Source organism: Hyposmocoma kahamanoa, unplaced genomic scaffold (genome assembly GCF_003589595.1).
Source record: "Hyposmocoma kahamanoa isolate Upper Pololo Valley unplaced genomic scaffold, ASM358959v1 166, whole genome shotgun sequence".
NCBI classification, from domain to species: Eukaryota; Metazoa; Arthropoda; class Insecta; order Lepidoptera; family Cosmopterigidae; genus Hyposmocoma; species Hyposmocoma kahamanoa.
Genome location: NW_020653601.1, coordinates 445693 through 471853, shown reverse-complemented (window position 1 = coordinate 471853; position 26161 = coordinate 445693). Strand labels below are relative to the sequence as shown.

Sequence of the window (26161 nt, the reverse complement as noted above, 5' to 3'; positions counted from 1 at the left end):
AATAATGTATATTTTTTGTACAAAACAATTATAGAAAAACACTCAAGATTAAGTTACACACAGATAAAATGACTCTTTTACACTATATTCCTAGATATAAATAATTTACATACAAGAGATAGATCTATTACATAATTTTTAAACGTGGTTCAATAATTCAAGAGTTCATCGGAAAGATCAAATGATGTAAACCTGTCAGTCTTTTTTTGTATGAGAATTAAAGCTTAAGTGGTTCTGCCCCGGAGTGCGACGCAGATAGTTTTGAAATATTTTTGTGCCATAAACACTGACTTACCAACAAAACAAATAGAATAGAATAGAATAGTACGAATTGCATACAACTAGAGACACAGAAATTAGTATTAGTTAATTCTATAAATTAACACAATCTAACCCTCTGGCCCACACTCAATTTCAATTACATGTCTATGCTTCTTACGGATACCATCAAACTCGTTCTGAATGTCTTCAAGCGTCCTATTTTTAGTCTCTGGTACAAAAAAGTAGACGAACAAAGTCCCAACTATACAAGTCACGGCAAAATGCCACAGCGTCCAACCAGGACTGACTTTTTCAACCAAATTCTGATACAATTTAGTTGCTCCAAAAGCTAAAAACCAATGGAAACCAGCTGTAATAGCCGTAGCTCGTCGAGTAACTTCTGATGGGAAAATCTCCCTTAACATCAACCAGGGAATCGGTCCTATACCAGATGCGTACAAAGAAACGTACAAACATAGTGTTAATAACGGTACCCAAGTGCTATTACTCGATAAAGAATTTGACGCTTTCAAATGGTAGTAAATCGCCAAACTTCCTAAACTGAATGCCATGATTGTTAACGACGAAATAAGTAACACTCGCCTTCGGATCCTTTTAAGTAAAACTGTAGAGAAGTATGTTGACGATACAAATGAAAATCCAAGTATAATGGCCGCACTAGGTGGGTTTAAAGAAATTTCGAATGTTTTGAAAATAGTTTCCGTGTAGAAAAGGATAGGGTATATCCCACTTAGTTGTTGAAAGACCATGAGTCCGAAAGATACAACTAGAGCTTTGATAGTTGCTCTTGTACTGAAGAGTTCTTTGAAGGTGACTTTGCGTTTTAAAGAGCTCCTGATTCGTTCTTTGAGAGACTTCATTTCTCCGTCAATATCATTGTCAATGCCCCTAAAGTACCGTAGAGATGCTTTCGCTTCTACAGATTTTCCTTGCGACAAGAGATAAGCTGGAGACTCAGGAAGAAAGATGAAAGCAATGAAGAAGGCGACTGGAATACTCGTACAAAGGACACAGTGCCATGAGGTACTATACACCATGCCTGCAAAATAAAAAAAAAGTAATTAAGTTGGTATAAACAATCTGTCAATTTTTAAATACAAATAAATTCGCTGAAAACTCACCAATGATATAGCCGAAGAGCACGCCACATGCGAAATGCACGTGGTAAAAACTGGTAAGATTTGGCAGAAGCTCCTTCTCAGCGATGTCCTCGATGTAAGGCGGAATGCTCACGCTAAATGCCCCCACTGCCACACCACCCACGAAGCGCCCGACGTACAGACCATACACGTTGGGACTGAAAAGCACAAAATGCTCACGGTGTTTTGCGTGTTTGTCATAAAAAACTAAGTTACCGAGATCCAAATTAAATTAAAATTGAAATAGGCGTGAATAAACCATTTTCACTTGGTATAAGGTACAAAATAAATTACCTGGAAGCGACAAGTATCCAAGAGACGAGCAAAGGCAGCGCCAAGTATAAGAGTGTCTTCTTGCGGCCGAAATACTCGGAAATGAGCCCGGCAGGCACCGAACCAAACACCGCACCTAGACACAGGATAGATGCCACCCAGGACGCTTCTGCTTGTGTCAACTGAAAGAATTTACTTCGATGAATACGAATGCAAATTCAGGTAAGTGACAAATACTAAACATCGGGAGCATTACATCACTGCATTGAAGCTTAAATGTTTTGATCGTTTCGAATTTTAATTTTTAGTGAGGCCAATGTAATGGAAAAAGAAGAATGGAATAGGAAGATTATCACTTTCTTATCATTAAAAAGATCCGTGAAGTTAAACTGACACGTAAAAGCTTCAAAAGATTTTTTTCAGAAGTTTTAATTAGCGAGTAAAGTTTAACAAGATTAATGTCGAATTGTCAATTGTGAAATTTAATAAAAAATCTCGGCAAATCGAGCACGGTCGCCGTCTTTAATTTAAATCACATAGATTCTGATTTACTAGAAAGGATAATGCGTTAATGACCTTGCTTGTACGGCTGCTATTTTTAACCGTTTTATTGCTTAGGTCAGAGTGACCAAGCATCTTTTGATGAGCGCGTACCGCCCTCTTCCAGATTTCACTCCTCAAACCAAATTACAAACGAGTGGTACAAGTTCAAAGCCCAAATAAGTTTGCTCGTGTTTAAACAATATGTACGATTTCGTTATTTTCATTTTCATTTTCAGTCATTCATTTTAACTAACATAGTATAATCTCAAATTGGCCTTAATTTATATTAATATTACCTATTTAGTTTCAAAGCGACAGTATTGTCCTATCACTTTGAAATAAATCGTATATGAAAGACATATCAATGCAGCGAAAATTTGGAGATAAATTATTAATATAACGCAATTTTGAGATAAAGTATAATTTAACGCCACTTTTGAGATATACTATGTTAGTTGTCAAGTGCGATTTGTAGTTCACATGTTTTCCTCTCTACTTAGGTGAAGGAAGGTTTTGAGCACATTTATCCATTAATACAATGTAGTTTTCAGCACCACGGGCATGCCAATCTCCCGTGCTATGCCTCATCCCCGCGCCAGAGTCATTGCTAGAGTTAATGCTTGTTTAAATTGCTGCTTGTGCAATATTCGTTGCAAGCATTATATAAACTAAGCCCGTGACAACCATGTCGGTGACAATATTTTATAAGAGAAGACGTAGGGTACATAAATTAGGTAGGTATATAAATGGAACGATTAAGAAAAATAATAAAAATCAACATATGGCATATTTTTGTTAAAAAAAAAGTGGAATAGGAAGTAGTGGGGACTCGGAGTTGGAAGACCGGGGGGCAGTGAGGTGGTTGGCGAAGCACCGGTGCTGGCGCAGCAATAGGTAGGTATAGCATCAAATTGTAACCGGAGGTCCAACTGGCCACTTTGGATTCAATCGACAAGCGTACCAAGAGGCTTATAGGTGGCACGAGTTTAGTAGAGGCGAAGCTGCATAGCTTTGAACACTATAGTAAAGTGAATAATAATAATAATAACGCACACACTCAACATAGCCCCGCACTAGAGAAACCCTGTGTCGCATATATAGACAACCACAAATTACACCCAAACTCACGAGAAAAATAAATGTAGGCCATACAAATATTTCTCCCGGCCCAGGAATCGAACCTGAGACGTCTTCGTGGCAGTCCGATATGGCGAGCGATTCGTTCTGTGTACCGTCTAGGCTCTCGGATTTCTCTCAGAGAAAAGTTTAAGGGGACTGGTATCATGACTGTGGCATCACAGTACATTTACTCAAATATTTTATATGCCCGTAAAAATATACATAATTTCATTAAGAAAGAAAATATCCGTAATATTAACCTTAGAGCTAAGTCCAATCTCATGATACCACGATTTCGTTTAACCAAGATAAACGACTATTTTTTGGGAAACCGTATACGTTTTTACAATAAGATTCCGGAGCATATATTAAGTTTATCGTTTCCTAAGTTTAAAAACTACATTAAAAATATTTTGATCGAAAAGTCATATTACAAAATCGAAGACTACGTGTTAGATAAAGATGTATGGAAAGACGACATGGCTCCAGAATCCACACAAATTTGATTTAAAGTGTTATAGTATAACATTTCAGTTTATTTGAAAACAGCAATCCCTTGAGTATCTCGCTCGTTCTTCTCAGGGAAGTCAGCGTAGTGAACGAGCACGAACGAGCTTAATGTAATGTAATGTAAATGTGACGTTTTCAAGTGTAAATTCATTTTACCTATGGAATAAAATGATCTTTGACCTTGACTTAGAACGATAACAAGTTTGTGGTTGTTATCATACCACAAATTTCTAAAATTGTTGACATTTTCCGCGTGGTACGATCGTGTGAATTCCAGTACAATTCAAGAACAATTAACTGCCAATGCAAATGGCGTGTCTCCGTGCCAGCCCCGGCGTGCGCGTAACACTGGAGCCGAACACTACATCAATGTAAATCAGCCGTAAACTGCAAACACATTGAGTGAATCCGACTTCAATGTATGTATAGTGAGCTCAGGCCATTTGCGAAATAAAGTTTCTTCGCTGATAAAATTGTATGCTTATATGTGTGTCTATGAAAACAGCCTTTGCGTATACATATATGATAGTAATAATTTCAAAACGGAAACCTCAAAACTTGTTACCTACGAAAGTACACCACGTAATAACTTTCAGAGCGATAACTCAAAGACAACAAGTGGAGAAACGAGGAACCCACAGGAAAGTTTTATTGCAATAACCTAAAATAAAGGTCTGACAGGATGTTACGCAAACTTTACTTAAGGTCTTCGCGCCAGATTTCTCGCCTCGTCACCGATTTTATAGGAAATTCGGTCTCATTTGAAAAATGTGCATAAAATATTACGTAAAAAGTAAAAGAATGCGCGGTCAAACAAAAATATACCCGGTTACGCAGAACGATCAAGTTCGCCACTGTGTTGCCAGGGCCCTTGAGTCAAAATTGAGTCGAAAATTACATATCGAGTTCTTAGGTTTTCCTGACTGTTACACATAGGAAATGAAACTATTTTTTCGGATTTAAATCGCGTATGTTTGCCAACCATACGTGACAACCAACACACAACACACAACAGTAACAAATATACTAGAATTAAAAAAATCACAACGTCCTCAAAAGCTATGAAAATTGTCTTAAAAGTTAACTAAACATTACACGAGAAGGTCAAAAGAAACGAAAAAGGCCAAAAGTTAGGAAATGCAACCATCTGGCAACACGCTATCAATAACCTCTACCATAACTGCAAATGTTCACAAGAAAAACCACGATAATACAATACTATCTCTAGGAAGAGCTCCAGCTGTCTACCAATAACAATGTGACAACGAAAGCGCACGTGTGAATCAGTACAAACATCTGTAGAGTTACTGCTGATTGCCACTGCGTACGTGATCGTAGACGCCAGTGCGGCGAAGATGAAATCAGGGCTTCGGGTAGCCAAGTTAGCAGTTCAAAATTCGCAACATGAACGCTGGCCCCTGATCGCTAACTACGCAAGGCCGGGTCACGCCAATCTTATTTATCTCTAACAATGTAACTTTTGCCAAATTGTCTTGGAAGTTGGAAATTATTGAAACACGTTTGATTCCGTCGATTAGCTGAGGGAAAGGCAGTCCGTTATGTCAGAACCCACACTGGGTGAGATTAGGGTTCCGGGACTGAAGCACACTTGAAAGTAGAGGGGGGAAATAGATACTGCCAACGATAATAACAACGCAGACAGGCATAGCCCCGCACTAGGGAAACCCTGTATCGCGGATGCCATGAATACACACATGGACAACCACAAATTACACCCAAACACACGAATGAAATAAATGTAGGCCATAGAAATATTTCTCTCGGCCCATAAATCGATCCCGGGACCTCTGCATGGCAGACCAACATGTTAACCGTTCGGCCACAGAGGCAGTTATTGGATGACTATGGATGAAAAACGTTTTCAAATCAAATCAAGAATGTTATTTTAAAAAAGCTGTAGCGCGTAGTGAATTTTTTATAAAAAAAAACCGACCTGTAATTTTTATGGAATTACATCTATTTGCCAAGTTTTATTGGAATCGATTACAGTAAAGTGCGCGAAATCGGATTCATCCCCTAGCTTGCCACCCTTCGAGGTAGAATAATTATGATCTTTATATTTAGATGGGACCAATATTGAGGTACCCTGTTTCCAACAAAAAAGAATCATCGAAACCGATTCGTGTAACATACATACAAAAAAAACAGTCGAATTTCAGAACCTCCTCTTTTTTTAGTCGGTTAAAAATGGCTTACAAGAAAAGATTGACGAATGTATAATTGACACAAAAAAGGTATGTCAGAATCGGCTTCTTTTTATTGTATCGATCGATGGCGTACACTGTAATGCTTGCCATCCTGCTAAAAGGGTTTGCCAGTTGGCGTAATGTACTCACCGATTGTTGCCCAAAGTGGGCAGACGTACAAGAAAGGAATTGTACGCCGTGCGGAGAGGTTGCTTTTGTGCACCCCAGGTCGTGTAAAGTGATGATGGATAGTTCCTACCTACCCCGATAAGAATTCAAAAGCACGAGTTTTTTTGTTTTTTTTTTGTCTCAAAAGCTATATAAATAACTGTTTTCATATTACAAATATCATTAGAAATTTCACAGTACATGACTCTGACACAATGGCTTTTTATCTCCTGTTACAGCCATTTGAAATTTTAAGCGGAGGATGACTCCATTCAAATCGTGTAACGCGACGTGAGTAACTTGAGTAACGTGGATCTGCCCATAAATTGCTACAAATGACAATGGCAATAACGAAACGTAATGCCTATCTCATGTAAATCAGACGGAAGATGCGCTTATTCACCTCTCTTAAGTGAAGACAAAGCGGGTTCGCGCTACAGAAATGTTAAAAAAACAAGATTTAAATTTGTATTCAATCGATGTTCAATTATTTTTTGTGAAATTACTCCACTACTTTGTTATAATTATCAATAAAAAGGTCGAACACTTAGAAAAAATCCTCCGATCCGGCCGGAACGAACCAGCGGACCTCACGAATTTTTCTATATGCTTGTTGTTGGATCTTTGTATTTGGTTTTTCAACCATCTATTAGAAATCTATGAAAGTATTTTGTCACCCAGTCAGATAACTTTACAGCTACCAGCCCTGGCTAGAGATGTCGCTATTAACTGTAATTAAATTTGTATTGAATTCATATTCAATTGTTTTTTGTGAAATTACAATATTTAAACAAGATTTATGTATATCATTGATAATAAATAAAAACATGGGCAACAAAGCACTATACAAAATGTACCAATAATATGATTGCCCTTTATTCCGCAGAACTCACATATCGCAAATAATCGCAATATAAAGGCAGAATAGTAAATAAACAAGTTTCCTATATTTCTTACACAATAAATAAATTATTAGGTACAATTATAATAAATGATTATTTTGTATGTTCAGGCCTTTGTTACGAATTCTTAATTGGACCATCTCTACACTGAATGGCTTTTCTTTAACTATAGTACATTATACAGGTTGTAACATAAAGGTGAAAGTGGCCATGCCCAAGAGTAAAATTACATAATAGATATGAAAGCTTACAATGACAACACGGAAAACTAATTTAAATATATTAACGTACAACTGGCGGTCTTGTTACTAACTACCAATTTCTTCCTTAGAATTGAAAACTAGGAAATACAAAAAGGGTGCAACCATCGTATTTTATATTTTTTAAATTCAATATAATATTAATAATATATAATATTATACTTTGGTTGGAAAACATACCGGAAAATGTCCATATTACTGACAAATTGTAATATAAAATATTCTTTTAATTACATTTCACTGTTTGTAGGTTTTTTACTATATGCACTTACCGGAAGTTTGCTGTGTGTTGAATTTATTAATTCTGCGTACTGTAACAAAAAAAAGCATTTTCAGCGAAAATACAGGATGCAACATTAATTGTTATTATGTACATGTATACAGGTTAAACTTCGTTTCAATTTAGAAGCAGCGCAAGCCACACCACGAACGAAGCTAAGCTGACTTAACTTAGCTCACGTAGCTGGGGCATCTTTTCATACTTCGGTTCACATCGCGAACTAAGCTAACTGAAGTAACCCAACCATCCCTCTAGCTATATAAAATATGTCGCCCTTCTGCCGCCTGTCACCCTCACGCGTATCCATAGTCACTATTTGCTACGTTAAGTTAGCTAGCTTCGTTCGCGGTGTAGCCTTATGTCCTATTTCTACCGCCTAGCGGCGACGGATACTGGTGTTGGTGAAACTACATGCACAACAACAACAATTTCGGTCGTATTTCTATTCTACTACAACTGACGGCACAGGGCTTACGCACGACTGACTGAAGTTACCCTATGACCAGTCTGACCATAACCCGATTAGGGTTTTCACCCAATGAACATATATAATAATAATAGCAATAATAACACCTGTGCTACAAGTCACCAGGACCCAAGTCTTGCAAATAAAACATAAATTACTAAGTATACATATAACAACCAAGAATTAGAATAAACATGTAAAAATAAGTTACGGTAACAGAAAACCTTCGAGATAATTTTTCTATGTGAAGGGTATAAGCGCGCGCTACACACGTCGATTATCAATTTCATGACCTGTACTTTTTCACATCCATTAGTGTTGTATGAAAGCGATATGGCCCGCGTACATCAAAGCAGCTTGCATTCGATTAGCTTTCATGCCCATTATGGCAATATTAACTAATTTAGTATATAAATCATTAAAATCATTTTAAAATGATAATATCATTTTCTCCCACAATAAATTACTAAAAACAAATGGATCGGAGCTTAAATATTAATTGTTCAGACACAAACAACAAAGTGCGGGATTGCTATAGGTGTTACGCCAGACGTTCTTCTTTGCAAAATACATTTTTGTATCTATCAACGTATTGCAAAAACGGGTCACCTTCAAACACCTTCGCGCGATAAACACATATTGTAATAATAATGTGTAAAAAAATATTGTGTAATAATCTAGGAGATTCCTATATCTTAGGACTCCCGATCTTTTTTCTTTTTTTTATAACATCAGGTGACGGAACGAATAAGTCGTGCGCCTGGTAGTAAGCTACACCCCTGTCCATAACAGTGAATGTAATTTCACCAGGATGGTCTTCACCTATTGATTGCACAAATTCTGTACTTATGATGTTGTGCGCAAACGCTTCTAACTTTTCTTGTTGACTCAAGTTTCGATATCTACGCCCTGAGACTTGGAATTTTGGTTTTAAACAACAAAGCATATCGGAAGTACAAAGAGCAATTTTTTTAGACATCCAAATTTTAAGTATACACTCCTATAGAGCTCAAAAAACTGAACAAATATGTACTCATAGGTCATTTTCGACATTATTGGCCTTTACGTCAATGCAGTGTTAAGGTATGAACGGATCACAAAAACTATCTTCAGTCTATACAAAAGTATACGGTATTAGGAGCGGGTAGACGTTCGTGAGTACGGTCAACCGCACAGTTCAAAGTAACTACAAAAGAGGTTAACAAAGAAAAGTCAATAGCTGTCACTGAACCGCGAGGCCAGAGCCGGAGGGGCTGGGGGCGAAAAGTTAATGTGCTGTCAATTACGTCAAAAGCACAACTCTCCGGAAACTGTAACTTTTACGTACTGGATTTGCAGGTGCTAGAAATAAGGTTGGCAACATTAACTTCGATTTATTGAAGTTATATTGCAATATATATTTCCTTTGTGATATAAACACGATCAGGACGGATTTATATTTTGATTATGATCTGTCAAAGTTTAAGCGACTGCGAGATCCTTGTTTTTATGTCTTTCTTGATGGTAGTAGTATTCGCTTATTTTTGCCAATATACATGCATCTTACTCTATTTCAGTGCAGGCAAAAAAACAATTTTTGCTCTGGTCACACTTGAGTTTTAAAATTGCACACGTATACACGCTCTTCAACGTGTATGGCTAGCAATAAAATGTTATAATTTTTTTTATTGAGTATTGGCTACAGAGCCATACAGATACAGCCATACAGAGCTGAAAGAAGTAGCAAATAATTAAGAAACTCAAAACGTAATATACTATAAACTAATAATTAATTCGTGTAAATACTGTGGCCACAAAAGCTCGTATTTTTTTTTAATTTCATGTCCTATATTATAGTAAAGATGTCAGTATTGTTGATTTTTTTGTAAAATAGCTCAACGTGAATTGAATATTTTACTACACAACAGCCTTTAGAAACAAATATTTTGTTCCTATCGGGTAAAAATAGTGGACCTCTACCTCCAATATAAAACCGACAGGCATGCTAAATAAATTAATAAATAATATTGTTTTAATTACCAATAAGAATTTACTCTATTAAAATGATTTTACACTCGACACCAAGAGTACATAACAGTAATGTAACGCAACAATTTAGCCAGATTTATTAAGAACAATCACAGTTTAGGTTTTTTGACGTTCGCAACCCTAACTGAACAATTCTAGTGCTCACGAGAGACTTTATATCAACCGAACTTTGGTCCGTGCGCGTCCCGCTCCCGTGCCGTGTGTTCGAAGCAAATAACTTGACAAGGCGAATTGTTGCATTGCACTTTCCGCCAGTTACGTGCCCACCTGCGGCAGACGCTTGTGTGGGGAAAGTTTCATAGTAAACAGCTTTAAGATGTATACACTTGTATTAGCAAATTTCTCGTCGCCGAAAGCATAGAAACAGTATGATACGATCGGGACGACGACATGATCGTTGCTTTCGTCGAAAGTTAGCTTAACTGCCTCTGTGGCCGAACGGTTACCATGCCGGACTGCCACGCAGAGGTCCCAGGTTCGATTCCCGGGCCGGGAGAAATATTTGTATATTTGGCCTACAATTATTTCTCTCGTGAGTTTGGGTGTAATTTGTGGTTGTCTATATGTGTGTCCATGGCACCCGCGACACAGGGTTTCCCGCGGGGCTATGTTGAGTGTGTGCGTTATTACTATAAAAAAAAAAAGTGGTCGATTAATCAAAAAGGACATGATTGCTACGACCAAAAACATTCTCACATTGCCTACAGTCTCTTAATAGACTATTGCTGACACTTTCGTATATTTAACCAACTTCAAAAAAAGGAGGACGTTATACTTTCGGCTGTATGTATATTTGCCGATTTCTACGACAAATGCGGACCCATTTTGTAAATTATTTTTTTGTTTGAAAGGGTGGTAATTCATTTCGGCTATCACAAATTGAAATTCTGCAAACAAAAGTCGACTTTTCACTAAAGACAATACGTGTATAATCAACAAATCACCGTCATCATGACAACCAGAAAAAAGTATAAAATGTACACAGGAGCCCGTAACAGTCCATTGTCACCCATGGAAATCGAAAAAAGCCGTTATGCAATCTTTTAATCTCAGTTCTTTTTTCCAAAGAAAAAATAACAATTATTATTGTTGTAGACAAACATTTTTGATACGTAGGTACTTTACTAAAACATTTACTTCAGAAGTTGAATTAATAAAATGGCCGACGACGCGGTGGGTGCTTAAGATCCATGAGCATTTAAGTAATCTTTGAGTCGAGGAAGATAGCAGATAGGTTTTTGCGGTGCAGACGAGCGTTTTATCCAAATGGAATTCTACATCTTTATGTACATATCGTTTTTAATAGCGAGTCATATACAAATACACTTCACTCCCTTTTTCCTCCGCCGTACGATCCTGAGATTTATCTTCCACTTTATCAACAGCCATCAACGATCGTGTACACGCCCGTCGGTTTAAGGTGCTATATATTGACCAGGGGGCCTACTACAACCTCTTAAAACAATATTACTATAACCTTACATTGACTTTTCGTACCATGACGCGCCTAAAGTGGGCTTATTACAATGTTAAAACTATGATGTTTCATTGGCAGCTTTGTGACTATTCATTCACTCAGTTCGTACTATGACGCGACTTTAACATTAAAGTAATTAGTTCTTATGTCAAAATTAGCAATCTTAAAATAGCTGCTCGGACGCAGTGGAAACAACATTATTTTCGAATTTGTTGTCTTAATATTGATTTGTAATAATTAAAAGTTGAACTTATTTGTTTACATAAATATCTTCAATATTTTGTTTATTTTTTTTACTTAATAGTACATAGGAAATAATTTCTCGTTAAATCAAAATACGCGATGTTTATTCGTGAAATTATGACAGCGACATCTATATGCTCCTTGGCAACATTAACAGTTGACACTAGACTATAGCTCCGAATTCACAACGTGACAATCAAGACTCAGCTTGTTTTTTTTATTTTTCTTCATGAAAATGCGGAATAATAATTGAAAACAACGTAATTTTAATAGATTTCATTATTACAAACTTTTCTTTTTTTGGCAGTTATAATTCTCAGAATGTAAATAATATTAAGTACTTTAACGTACGTCTTTTCCTACGATAAGACGATTCGAAACATCAAAAAAGAAAGAGATGGCATTATATAGTTCACATAGCGTTACCTCTTTCCTATTTTTTAGTAAGGAATAGACAATATTGAGAAATCATTCGTTCTTTCAATCACTTTTGCAATAACACATTACTTGGTTATAGGTGTACTAGAATCTGATAGCACTTAGACAAGTTGAAATTTGTAGTGGGCAACATCAATATAGTAGGGAAAAATGTACTAGATACTTCACATATTTTATTTCACCAAGATTGATCTATCCTCGTACATGTTTTAAGATCTGTTTGAATTTGTGTGTAAGAGAGGTAAATAATTTCTGATACATTTTAAAATTAAACAAAAATATATCAATTAGATTGTGGGTGATAGATTTATTTACGTTCGCAATTTGAAGTATTTTTTTTTCAACCAATCATTGTCTACACACTGTAGTCTCGCAGACCAGTAGGTACCAACAAAAATAACGTACCACATACATTAATTTGGCTTCGTTAAAAATTCAAAGATCAGATTTATTTACTCCTACTAATCGGCAAGACTTGAGACCTGGTTGTAAATCGTGAATTGTGACTTAGATGCACCTAATTCGTCGCTGATTTTGCGATAAACAATATTACAATGTTTTTTGCTTGAGATTGAAGCGGATTTTTAGTAATTATTGCTACAAAAACGTTATTTTAAAATGAAAAAAGTTTAGCAGACATTCATTTGACACAAGTAATATTTTGGATTGACATGTGACAAGTTAACATTGCCAGGTGAAAGTTGTTCGATATTTCTAATATTTAATGCCATGAGATTCTGGTACACCTATAACATGTTCGTCATGGTACGAATATAAGTAATATAATAAAGTTACTTTAAGCTTACATTGAAATAAGATTGAATTTTTGAAAGGTTATGGTAGGCCTCCTGGGATTCCTTTGAGACATCCTCAATTTGATCGTGGTATTGCCCGCTCACACTCGGCTTATAAGTCTGTTTCGTGTTCTTTCAGTTATCCTTCTCAACACAATAAAAATGTACAATAAAAGAACCTTCAAAATAACTATTTGGCTGAAATGTTACGTGACGTGACATGTTTTTGGTTATCGGTCATTTCGTGTACGAACTTGAGGCTTTTTTATATAACAACAAATGCTTATTGGTTTTTCCAACCACCCATCTGCAAGGCCCCTGACGCGAACACGAACAGCGCCACAGGGTTAATTTATAGGAAGCCGCTAATGAAAATATTATTTACTGCCCGCGGCGCTATCATAAATTTTTCAGCCCTCCCACCTGCCGCCGCTGCCTCACAGCACATTTTCGTAGCAGTAGAGCTCCTCGTGAAAGCGTTCGTCCAGGGAAGTACTGCCACCTTGCCTACTTCTGCCGCCAAGCAGTAATCAGCATTACTATATTCCGGTTTTGAAGGGTAAGGGTGCTGGTGAAATTACAGGCACATGGGACTTGCCAACTTATGTTCTCAGAGTGACGGGCGCAGTGGCAGTACCCCTCAGATCTTTGTGATATAAAGCTGTGAATAGTATTGCAACTGTTATGGACAGGCGTGACGCTGACCATCAGGCGCACGACGTGTTCGTCCCGTCACTTAGTTTTTACGAAACAAAAAAGAACGGCACTCTCGTTATACTTAAAAATTTAACACTTAAACGAAGGCCTATTTTTGAACGGTTCAACACCTTTATGATTATTACGTTGCTCTCAGGTTTCACTTACACCTGAGTTAAGTCGTGGGCGTTAAGTATTTGAATCGCTCCTATCTAAAGCTAGATCCGAGCGATTGCACAACTCCATTGTGTTAGCGAATACGATGTTAAGGCTATCTTATATTTAAAATTTCTTACTCGTATGCCGATTGCTTATAAAAAACACCAATAATTTGACGGGACGAACTAGTCTTGCGCCTGGTGGTAAGCGACACGCCCATTCTTAACAGTTGCAGTGTCACTCAGAACTTTAAGTAGCAAAGATTTCAGGGACACTGACTGCTGCGCCCGTTACTCTGGGACGTTACTTATCACGAATGCGGTGATATGTACAAATGTAAATATTAACAGAGCTAAAGGGAAAAATGGTGTCCAATCTACGTAATACCTGTGTTATGAATCACCAAGCGTCGACCCCACAGACATAACAGGAAAATTGTACGTAAATACATTCAAAAGTTAGCAAGCTTTTACGTATTATACAAGTTTAGCAAAAGTTTAGTAAGAATAAAATACGAGTCCGTGTGTTTGTCGCATACATTTTATCATAACTATACTGAAGGGATATCGAGTTCTTAGGTTTTCGCGATTGTTACACATAGGAAATGAAACTATTTTTCCGGATTTAAATCGCGTATATTTGTTTTTTCAAACAAACCGACGTTTCGGGCCCTTTACAGGTCCCATGGTCACGGTTGACTGACCGTGGCGATTTAAATCCGGAAAAATAGTTTCATTTCCTATATACTGAAGGGATTCAAATGTGATATTTGACTCGTATACATTTTAGTTTTTTTTTTTAAATTTATTTAATACTTTTACAAAAACTTAAACATATTACAAGCAGCTGTAGCTTTAGACGTTTCAAAATGAAATTAGTTTTGTCGTATAATAAATAAATCTGTTTAATACTTGGTATATACAAACAACAATTAACATCGACAAGACAATAAGTTGTTATTTGTACGTCGGTGACCATTAGAACACACCCGAGTGTCAATAGCGTACAATAATATTTGACATTGTCAAGGAAAATCAAATGGAACTAATAGGAATAGTTATGACATGTTAAGGTTCAATTGTTCGTGAATGGAAATAAACGTTATTAAACAGCTATGAAACTTACATCATAAGTGATAGAGGCCGTCATCCTCGGCAGAGCTGATGATGACCACGCGACGCACACGCCTGCGGCTAGAGCGCCCAGGTTTACTGTAAAACAAAATAGGGGCATGTCCATAAACTTCGTTATTACAGAAAAATTTTGCGATAGCAATGATATAATATACAGTCGCCTGACCATGTTCCTGGCCAGTCTCAAACTTAGAAAGTAAATACACAGAACATCTAGACTAGAAATCAGTATAGAAAATACCGTTATTTTAGTTCCATATATTGATTACATCGAACTCGATTCCTTTTCACCATAAGCCAAGAATACTAACCGATGAGCCATTAAGGTTGTCAGCTCTACCAATAAAGTACACACATCAAACATCGATCTCTGCCAGGCAACACGAAGCCAGTGTGCCTAGGAAGTTGATAACGTTTCCCTTTGAATGGCAAACCTAATTATTTCATGAAAGTAGCTGCCAGCCTTCTCATCACCGGCAAACTCAAAGCTACTTAGCGAAGGAGTTTTGGTGGCTGAGGTTTACGTATTTCAACCTGGTTCGCCTCTGGCGGTGGAGCCAGCTGCTCTCATGCTTGCGTAGACATACAAGGGGATATCTTTAGAGGGGAGAACGGTTCCAAACGTTACCACAAGTTTCATTGAATGAAAATGTCGACCAAAGGTACCTGGGTAAATGATTAAAACGCCCGGACCAATAGCGATACATTTGCGGCCGAACTTGAATTATTCTGTGGTCTGGGTCAAGTAACCCAACGATATAAATGCGAAAACATCTTTTATATAATAAACAACTGATTATCAATCCAGTAGCAGAAAGGTTATTTACAAACTGTCCGTAGAACTACCCGACTATTTATATTTCGGCCGAAGCCGTGTTGTTAACAAATTTTCAAGAGCATTGTGAAGCTGAACACTGAATTTTGAACCATTCTTATATAGCAAACGGCATAGTCTTAAGTGTCAAAATTGATGTTTACTTAACCCTGTACTGAGGTGCCTGATGTGCCAATTTTCAGAATTTTTGATATTTTTTTTGCTGACTGCCATCAGTCCGGTAAATTTATCCATCAAACATCAAACACGACTTACGTACTCTGATTTGACAAACTTTGATTTTTTTAATATGTTGGTATATAGTTACATAGGTTACATACATTGACTTACAAAGTTACATAGCGTTATTTTTCATAAGCGAAAAATACACGACCCAATCTGCTGAATAATTTTCCAGATAAAATATAAAGACATACAGATTTACTTGTAAACCACTAACAACTTCGACTATATTATTACTAACATCATAAACAACACCGACAAACATGGAACTTTTACTGCCTCCGTAGCCGAACGGATACCATGCCGGACTGCCACGCAGAGGTCCCAGGTTCGATTCCCGGGTCGGGAGAAATAGTTGTATGGCCTACAATTATTTCTCTCGTGAGTTTGGGTGTAATTTGTGGTTGTCTATGTGTGTGTCCATGGCACCCGCGACACAGGGTTTCCCTAGTGCGGGGCTATGTTAAGTGTGTGCGTTATTTATTTATTTATTTTGTTCCGTGACTTCATGGAACAGAAATTCCATGACCTTTGATGATTCATCAGATTTGACTTTCGTATAAAAATAAAAATATTTTAAATAGATCACTGTAAACGGTGCTCACTCTACGCGGTAACAAAGGAAACCGTTAATGTAAATGCCAGTCCGATTCAAAATGCAGGAGCGGGGGTGGGGGTCGACGAAGAGGACGCTTGCACATTTGAACTTGTTATCTTACTACCAAACGCAGATCTAAAAAAATTCAGATTTGCACAATAAATAACAATAGTTTATTCTTCATAAATGATCAGGTTATCGGGCGCACACACACACATAGACAACCACAAATTACACCCAAACTCACGAACGAGATAATGTAGGTCATACAATTATTTCTCCCGGCCCGAGAATCGAACCCAGGACCGTTGTTAACCATTCGGCCACTGAGGCAGCTATGTACAAGTATTTTGAAACCAATGTAAAAAATATCGGTAATTGATTAAAAAAATATATATATTATTTATAATACTATGTCACCCCTATTTTTTGAGATTTTGCAAACATTTCTGGTTCGAGAAGCAATTCAAGTTTAGAACCGGAAATTAATACTATCTAGTATTAACTCATCTGAGTTAAATAGTCAATTAATGTAAAATGAAATGTAACTCCACTTAACATCAGGTGGAGTGGAGTCATTTGCCTGTCATGTATAAAAAAAAAAAAAAATCTTGCAAGTCTTTTTTTCTTTTCATCTACCATTACCTACTATTTAGCAGGAAGTAAGTCAGGAAATAAGAATATCTAGTAGAAATTATTAATAGGTATTAAAAAGTTAAATATTGTATTCATAAATGTGTATTTTGTAAACTTTCCAATAATTGGCCAGGTAAGTATTACTTCTACATAACCCAATTACCTACATACTTATATTTCTAATTACGTGAGCCGAACGTGGGTAAAGCTAGCAGTGAGCTTTAAAAATGAGCATCGGCAAAAAATGTTCTTTTCCTATGCTATCATCGTAAACCAAGCATCGTTTTGTCATTTGGCCAGAGTGTAGATATAACGTGAAGGTATGTTCTGTTTAGTTCTTAAATTCACGAAAAATGTTTTGGAAAGTAAATAATAATAATAAATAAACACAAGACAACATCCCATGCGATCCTCTGATCCCAAAGTAAGTAACTAAAGCACTATTAACAAAATTAACTTATCCAATTTTCAATTATTTAGCTAAAGGGAAGTATGGTCGCCCTGTTAACTATACTTTTAATTACTAGCATTGTGTGTGTACCTATTCCAGTAGCAATGTATTGCGTAGTTATTCCTGAAGTATCCCTCTTGATATCCGGAACAGTCTCGAGTCTCTTCAATATCTTCGCATTGCCATTAATGTCCTCATTTTTGGTCTCGACAAAGTCTGTTTCAGTTTTCTTTATGTCGTTTTTGGTTAAATCCGTGTCTGTTATATTCAAATCTGCATCTGTTTTTGTCGTATCTGTTTCTGTTTTTAAATCGATTTCTGTATAATGTACGTCCTCGTTGTCCGGTACGTCCAGGACTGTTTCGCGTATGTTCACGCCCACTGAAAAAAATAAACATTATACGTCAGGTTGATTTGTTTTTTGGTGCTCCATAGATAGGTGACCTGCTTGTCAGTTTTATATCGGTTACATTTCGGAGTGTGTACGCAAGAACTTTTCAATTTAGTTCCACATTCACTGTTAACCCTTCGGTCGACTAGAAGGTCCGGAACACTCCATCTTTATGTCATTGATATACCGCCCGTTCGCACGATGCGTTTTATCTCTTCCTTCTACATACGATTTAGGGCTATTCAAGGCTAAAATGGACATGCATCTTTTTAGACAAATGCCATTGTTTTATGCACCAATGAAACCTATAATAATGTAGTGTTTTTATAGAGATTTTTTTGCGAAATAATTCTACTAATTTTGTTATGATTTTGAATACAAACCCACGGGACCCGGTGGGACTTGAACCCACGTCCATGCTGCACCGCAGCATTGCTCTTACCAACTGAGCTACAAAAATTTTTTGTGTGTTCGATCTATGTATTCATAATAATAACAATGTACACAGTTGTCAAAATGGCATTTTCAGTAAGGACTGAAGTAACAAAAGGGGATCTTACCATTCTTTTTGTTACGCGGTCTGTTTGAAATAATAATAATAATAATAATTCTAAAATAGACATTAATCATAACGCACACGCTCAACATAGCCCCGCACTAGGGAAACCCTGTGTCACGGATGCCATGAACACACACATAGACAATCACAAATTACACCCAAACTCACGAGAGAAATAAATGTAGGCCATACTAATATTTCTCCCGGTCCGGGAATCGAACCTGGGACCTCTGCGTGGCAGTCCGGCATGGTAACGGATCGGCCACAGAGGCAGTTATAGTTAAATAAAAATTTTAAAACAAATCAGTACAGAGTACTAAAAAAACCGACCTCAAAAGTACGTGGAATTACGTCTATTTGCTAAGTTTTATTGAAATATCCCCTAGTTCGCCACTATACGGGACTTGACACAGAAGATAATAATCGGTTCTCACTACTCAAAATGTATTGAAAGAAAAACGCCTTGAATTGGAGAAATAGCAAAATCAACCATTAGAATAATTGCTCCTAAATTAAAGTTAGGTGCTATTTATAAAAATGAATCTTCATGCGTAAACAGCCACCCTTAAAGGTGGATGATTTCCTTCAAAATGAAATGGGACCACTATGGAAGTACCCCCTTTCCAACAAAAAAAGAATCATGAAATTCGGTTCACAAATACCGGAGTTATCGCGTAACATACATACAACAAAAAAAGAACATACACTCGAATTGAAAACCTCCTCCTTTTTTGAAGTCATAATAAAGAATAGTGTAAAAAAATTTATTTACAAAAAGCAGCCCCTAGAGTTCCTTGCTCATTCTTCTCAGGGGAATCTGCCTTACGAATGAGCGGTAGAGTTTAATCAATGTACTAATGACTAATGTAACAATGACTATTTCAAGTATAATTGGTTTACGTAAGAAAAAAAATTTAAGTTTCAAATTGTGGTCGCCTAAACAACGCCCTAACATGGAATTTTATGAAAAGACTGTCAATGTTAACCCCTGAATGAATACACGCAGTAAAAGAACCATTATTGGTGCAATTGCATAATTTGTATTCGACTCAACACTGTTGTAATATTGAGGATGTTTACTTGCCGATACAATAGGTAATTGCACGTACTTACGTATTCGATAAAATGTTAATTGTTATTGCATATATTATAAGCATAGTACAGTGATTTCATTTAACCTGTTCTACGTAGTTTACTTTCTGATCATTATTATTTAGTGTGTGATAATATTATATACTCTTTGATATTCGGGATTGATGTACACAATCATAAATAGTTTTATTTCGATATTTGTATCCTTGATTACAAGAAATTAGTAAATAGACATATTATTATATTCTTTGTGAAAGTACTCCATTACTTTGTTGTTATAATTGGTAGAAAGATTGAACAAACTGAAAGAAAAATTCCTTCGATCCTATATAATAATAACAATAACTCATCGGTCTGTTTGAAATAATAATAATTCTAAAATAGACAATAATAATAACCCACACACTCAACACAGCCCCGCACTAGGGAAACCCTGTGTGGCAGGTGCCATGGACACACAAATAGACAACCACAAATTACACCTAAACTCACGAGAGAAATAAATGTAGGCCATACAAATATTTCTCCCGGCCCGGGAATCGAACCTGGGACCTCGGCGTGGTAGTCCGGCATTGTAACCGTTCGGCCACTGAGTCAGTATATGCATAGATAACCCGAGTTACGCAAAATGTTGGTAGTCCAGCCGGTTCCAGGGAATTTTTTTTTGCGTTTTTTTTTATCGCGGACGTGCGTATAACGCTGTTACGTCTTCTCAGTCCTACTATAATGGCAACACTCCACGTGGCTACTTGTAATGCAAACACTGACAAATATGACCATCTATACATGGAACCAAACAAGGAGTTAAAATAATAAATATGACCATAGTGTGGACGATTTACTTCCATATTTGCCTATTTGGGCCCTTTAATGTGCGCCGAGAAATCGATCAGTTGGGGTATGCTGTATTTGTCGAATAGACAATCAAGGCAAATACTTTGTCACACATGCTATGTACGCATGGTGATTGTTTGCCAAATATATGAAATACGCAAATACAAATGACCATGTGAAGTGCTACCATAAAGCGTAGAAAATTGGACTCTCACACAGAACACAACATGATAGCTGAAGGCTTTTGAAATGTGGGTTCGCCGCCGTATTTTCAGAATCTCGTGGCGTGACCGGGTTGCAAATATAGAAGTACTCAATAAAGTGAAGAAAATTGGAGTTTACGAACACCATTAAGTGCAGGAAGATGTCGTACTTCTGCTACGTCATGACGAACAATAAGTACAAATCACTCCAGCTTATCATTCAAAGCAATCTCGCTGGAAAACGAAGTGTTGGTAGGAAAATATGACGGAATGGTTCGACTACAGTACCACCTCGCTCTTTAGACGGCAGCTTCCAAAGTCAGGATTGCCATTATGTTGTCCAACCTCCGATAGGAGAGGAACCGCAGGAAGAAGAAGAAGACTTAACAGTGCGTGTTAGTTGTTTAGAACTTGATTACGTATTGTTATGAAGTGAAAATACAGAAGATTTTAATTTATATTGGATTTATTAACACAATGCTCAATTGCGCCATCAAAAGTCGATAGTACCTCACCTCGAATTCAAATGTTTCCCGGACTGAATAGGTTTTATTTCAGTATTTATTTTTAAAGCCATATGAAAAATGTATATCGCATACTATATATGTTCTAGTTAGTTCAGTTAAAATAAAAAAATCATTGGTATATGTAAAGTACCTATTGAATACTGCGGTTTTCTTGGAAAATTTCGAGGCAAGTTTGTGTTTTTATTATTGGGAAAATTTTTACGAATCGTGAACAATTGTACTACATTTTTTTCCAAAATGATTGATTCAACACTTCTCTGTTATGCAGAATCAACCAAAGCCATTGAGTTTGTATCCACTCTTAAGGTCAAAACAAAGAAGAGAGAGGGCAAGTGTTGCCCACTTCAACTTACAATAGTAATGTTGCCAACATATTGCAAATAAACAATTTCCCTTATATACTTTGTATCGCCAATTTTTTCTATGAAACTATGTTAGTTATTTATACTATTACTGTCCACTTCTATAAAACCTGCTTCAGCAAATCAATTGCTATAAGACTCGACAGACAGAAGCACATAAAGTTGCTTATTTTTTTAAATACTTATACCAAATAACGAAGCTTGTGTTCAATGTTGTTTATAATGTCGGAAATTGTAAAGAATATGATAAGGTTGTAAAAGACGCCACTCTTGGTCTCGGTCGATTTATTGATTTAAATGAATGATGTTGATTTCTGACCTGTGCGCTTCATAAAGTATAAATTTTTATTATTATTATTACCTGGATTTATAAAGTGTTAAACGTGTCACGAAACTGACGAAATAGGTGCATTTAGAGTTACTTATCCACCTTCTAAAATAGCCTCAAAGAAGCAATTAAAAAACACTTTAAACTTTGTTTTTATCAAATCGTATTTTAACAACGCTAAGTGTCAACAATATTTTTTTTCGTAACTTCCTTTATATAAGTAAACTTTCTAATGCTGGGCCCGCGTCTTCTCTCGGGCGACGGTTAAGGCCACAGTCCGCCATTCTGACCCAATATGTCATGGGGCACACGTTTTCCAAGGGCGGTGAACCTTCTTCAACGTGCAAGTTTTGTCACAATGTTTTCCACTCCGAGAAACTCAGAGGTCAAACCATTATGCTACCAAGGTTTCAAACATTCACAAGTACGTAATTTAGAAAAAAAATCATTTTTTCTCAAACATGCTCGGAAATGTTTGCATTACTTCCAAAAAACGAACACGGAAAGTTTGTAATTTATGAACCATGCAACTTCCTCCCGGCCAAGGCCTGCAAAGTAAGTATGAAAATACATTACTGTCCACTTCTCTAAACTTTTGAACCTACCTACTAATAATGAACTACGTAAAACGAGCATTTCTATGTTCGTCGCGAAAATAAGTTCTAGTGAGAAGAGCGTTAATGAAAATAAAATATTTATAGATACGCAATAAACCGCTTCATCAGAAGTTCAGTAGACTACTATTAAATGTGTCTGGAAGAACTATATCAAATATTACTTTTAATTTTAATTAACATTTTTGTGTACTTGTTTATTGTGCATCTTCTTCCCCTTAGTCTTCTATTCTTTCCTCGCATTATTTGAGAAAATCACTATATGAGCCTCGGCGGGAACGGAGATTGCTTGACTCGTATAAATACAAGGCCACGCTTGCGCTCGCACTCGTCCAGTAATCCCTAACTTCCGGCCTCTGCAATAATGTACTAATACATGCCGCCACCGGGATTCAAACCGACGCACGACTTCTTAAAGTTAAGAACCAACCATTCTACCGCCGTTCTGAACAAATGTTAAACTGTTACATAACCAGTGTCACATTACTTAACAACTTTTACGAGCGTCAGCGTTTGAGATATTGTATTATTAACCGTTTATCGGAACCGATACTACGACACGACAGTTATCTGAAGTCGTGACCCCCGAAACGGGGGCGGGACGATCACGCCATTTGTAAGTATTCATTCACTTGTGTTTCTTGCTTTAATAAACACACTCAAGGTTTCATCAAAGTCATTACCATCTGTACACACGCTATGGGCGTCTATATCTAAAACGACACAATTAAGTAAGCGTGTAAACATCTGCAGAAAAAGTACTTGGACATTTTACTAAACAGTTATAGCTATAGTGGCAGTTTAGTGGGGCTCGTGTGACTTCTTTAGGTCTAATCTACACACTGACATTTCAACTTTGGAAACTTAAGTGTTTTTGGATGAGATCTTGACTTAACTTTTGGCTTGATAATTACGCACGCGAAATGCAGTACAGTGTTGCGGGGCGCCTGAGATAGCGAAAACTCTCAGATCGCGCTAACGTCCCGAGAACGGGGGTCTACTAACATTTGTCGCGGCTCAAATTTAAACAATAAAAAACGTCATTCTATCGCGTCAAACTAAAACACAATACAGTGTATTGTAATTTCATACCAACAAAAATGTTTCGGCTGTTAACGAGGGAAAAGAAATGCATTCGTTTTTCAATAGAAATAACTTTGTAAAGTAAAATTATAATAGCTAGATAGATTTCTTTAAATATCTAATGTATAACGAACAGTTAAATTTTTAACCTCAAAAATAACAAAAAGCCGAAAAATCCTTTATGCAGTTTTTTTCTCAAAATCCTGTTTTTGATATTACAGTGTTTTAATTTCACACGGTAGCAGCATCCTTATCCTACAACACCGGAACGCAGTAATGTTCACTCTTTCACAAGGTGCTCTACTGCTACTAAAATGCCGTTGCCGTGAATACAGACATCGGATGGACGCGAAAGACATTGTCAGAAACATTTCCTGAGCGCTATAACTTTGGTTTTTTCAAGGCCTCGTCTTCACTTTAATAATGCCTATTCAGTCTCGAGTGCGGGCATTTATGTTAAAAAGCACGATAATCTTTTCACGAAAAACAGGTAAACATATTTATACGAGCAACAAAAATAAACTGTCTATTGTACAAAGTCGTCTTCACAGAGTTATTTCAATGGCAACGCATACACTTCTATAATAAGGTTCTTGTTGATATTCAGCTTCTGCGTACTAAGACGACAGAAATCCTTGGAAATGATCCATTTAGTTCAGGAAATTTTGAAATAAATATTGAAAATAATAAATGTGAACAAATATTCATTTACAAAGAGCAGCCCCTAGAGTTACTTACTCATTCTTCTCGGGGGAAATTGCCTTGCAAATGAGGAGTCGTGTTTAATCAATTTGACGATCTCAAGTGTAATTTGCTTACCTAAGAAATAACCACATTTTAAATTTAATTTTTTCATTCTGCCTAATCCAGTGGGACACAATTTAAAAAAAAAGCCACGGTAGTTTGATAAGAAATCTTTATAGTAACGACTATTTAGTGCATTTCCACGATAGTTCTAAATTTGATATTTAGGTAAATATTTTTATTGTGATTTGTAATGTTCAGTCTACGAGCACAGCCGTGGTTACGGTTATACTTGTTATATTAGAATGCGTGTAAAACTTGATTATATTATATAACAAGAATAAACATAGTAAAGTATAGAACTTAAATAAACTAATATAGAACCACTCTAAAGCTATGGGGTAAGGGGTTAACATCTGCCACTCGGCGCCTATATTGTGTAGTATAAAGAAGTCATATAGAAGATATAAATTTAAGAAATCATTCACAAAGTCTGTATATGTATATAGTTTAAAATCTTTTTTTCTGTATTAGTAATGTAACGCAGTAAATATATTTAAATATGCTCATTAGAATACACTTATTTGTATTTAATTAAATTATCAAATCATAAACTCATTTTGCCACGTCATGTTGTTTTTTTTCATCATTAATACTGGTCATGTGATATAGATTTTAAAGTGTGAATTGTATGCTTGTTGGATGTGCTTCAAAAAATAAGTAAACAAATTGAATAATAATGAAATGATTTTTTTTCTTTTTTTAAAGTAGAAAAATATTTTAATCTATATTTATAAGATCAAAAGTTGTACAAAAGGTCAGCACGTGCCATAACACCAATTTCACTAATAATCTGAACACTTACTATTGAAAACCGCCCGAACAACAACGTATCCCACAAACAGATTATTTTAAACTTGTGTGTACTGTAACGACTTTGGCGAGACTGAAACCTCAGCGGTTTATCGATAACTGAATTGAATGACTCTATAACTAAATCCGATAGCGCCACTTCGGAAATAACACTGCAGGGTACACCAACCGCGGGTCCCTGGAAATTTTGTAACTGGCTCCACAATCACGTTTATGGTGGAGGCTGTACTTTGTGAACCGTGAAGGATGTCCATCTGGTGGGTCTGTTGTGACGCTCTGTATACGATTAACGCCCTATAAGTTCGGACACTTTTTAGCGCGGACCCGACGTCCATATAATTGTAAGTCAATGAGTACAATTGAAAATATATATAACAGAAACACCAACTTACCTCGAAATTTTACAAAATAAAACCGCTGTAATATTCATTTAATTTACCAATGACTTTTTTATATCGACTGAAGTAAAAAGAACATGTATATTATACGATACACATTTTTCAAATGGCTATATCTAATTTCGTTTGTTAAAAAAATAAATTCGGAAATAAAGTCAGCGCCCCTGTCGCAAAATGAACTGTATTAGTAGTGCTGGAAAAAATGTAATTCGGGCTGAGGTAGCATAGACTCTTAAGCCGAGTATAGCAGAATTTATTAGTGCGGTAACTGAACAACTCATAATTTCCTTTACG

General features: G+C 36.5%; 1 protein-coding gene across 2 annotated transcripts; it reads right to left on the bottom strand.

The window, feature by feature from the left end:
• LOC113225525 (facilitated trehalose transporter Tret1-like) lies at positions 1-25745 on the bottom strand. 2 transcript variants are annotated; one of them, XM_026457846.1, is made up of 7 exons: positions 25462-25745; positions 17950-18240; positions 15110-15195; positions 7676-7714; positions 1716-1876; positions 1404-1579; positions 1-1321 (listed from the first exon to the last, which is right to left on the bottom strand). In XM_026457846.1, coding segments are annotated over exons 1-7 (1686 nt in total). In that variant the 5' UTR covers positions 25463-25745; the 3' UTR covers positions 1-389. The 2 variants fall into 2 exon arrangements, with proteins under 2 accessions (XP_026313631.1, XP_026313632.1); XM_026457847.1 differs by lacking the exon at positions 7676-7714.
• Between the last annotated feature and the right edge of the window lie 416 nt (positions 25746-26161).

Bases quoted from the DNA above. Each gene is read 5' to 3' on its own strand.
- LOC113225525 (XM_026457846.1), bottom strand. The intron at 1,877-7,675 runs GTAAGTGCATAT...AAATTCTTTCAG, and splicing joins CAACACACAGCAAACTTCCG to TTGACACAAGCAGAAGCGTC. The intron at 1,580-1,715 runs GTAATTTATTTT...TGTGCTTTTCAG, and splicing joins TGGATACTTGTCGCTTCCAG to TCCCAACGTGTATGGTCTGT.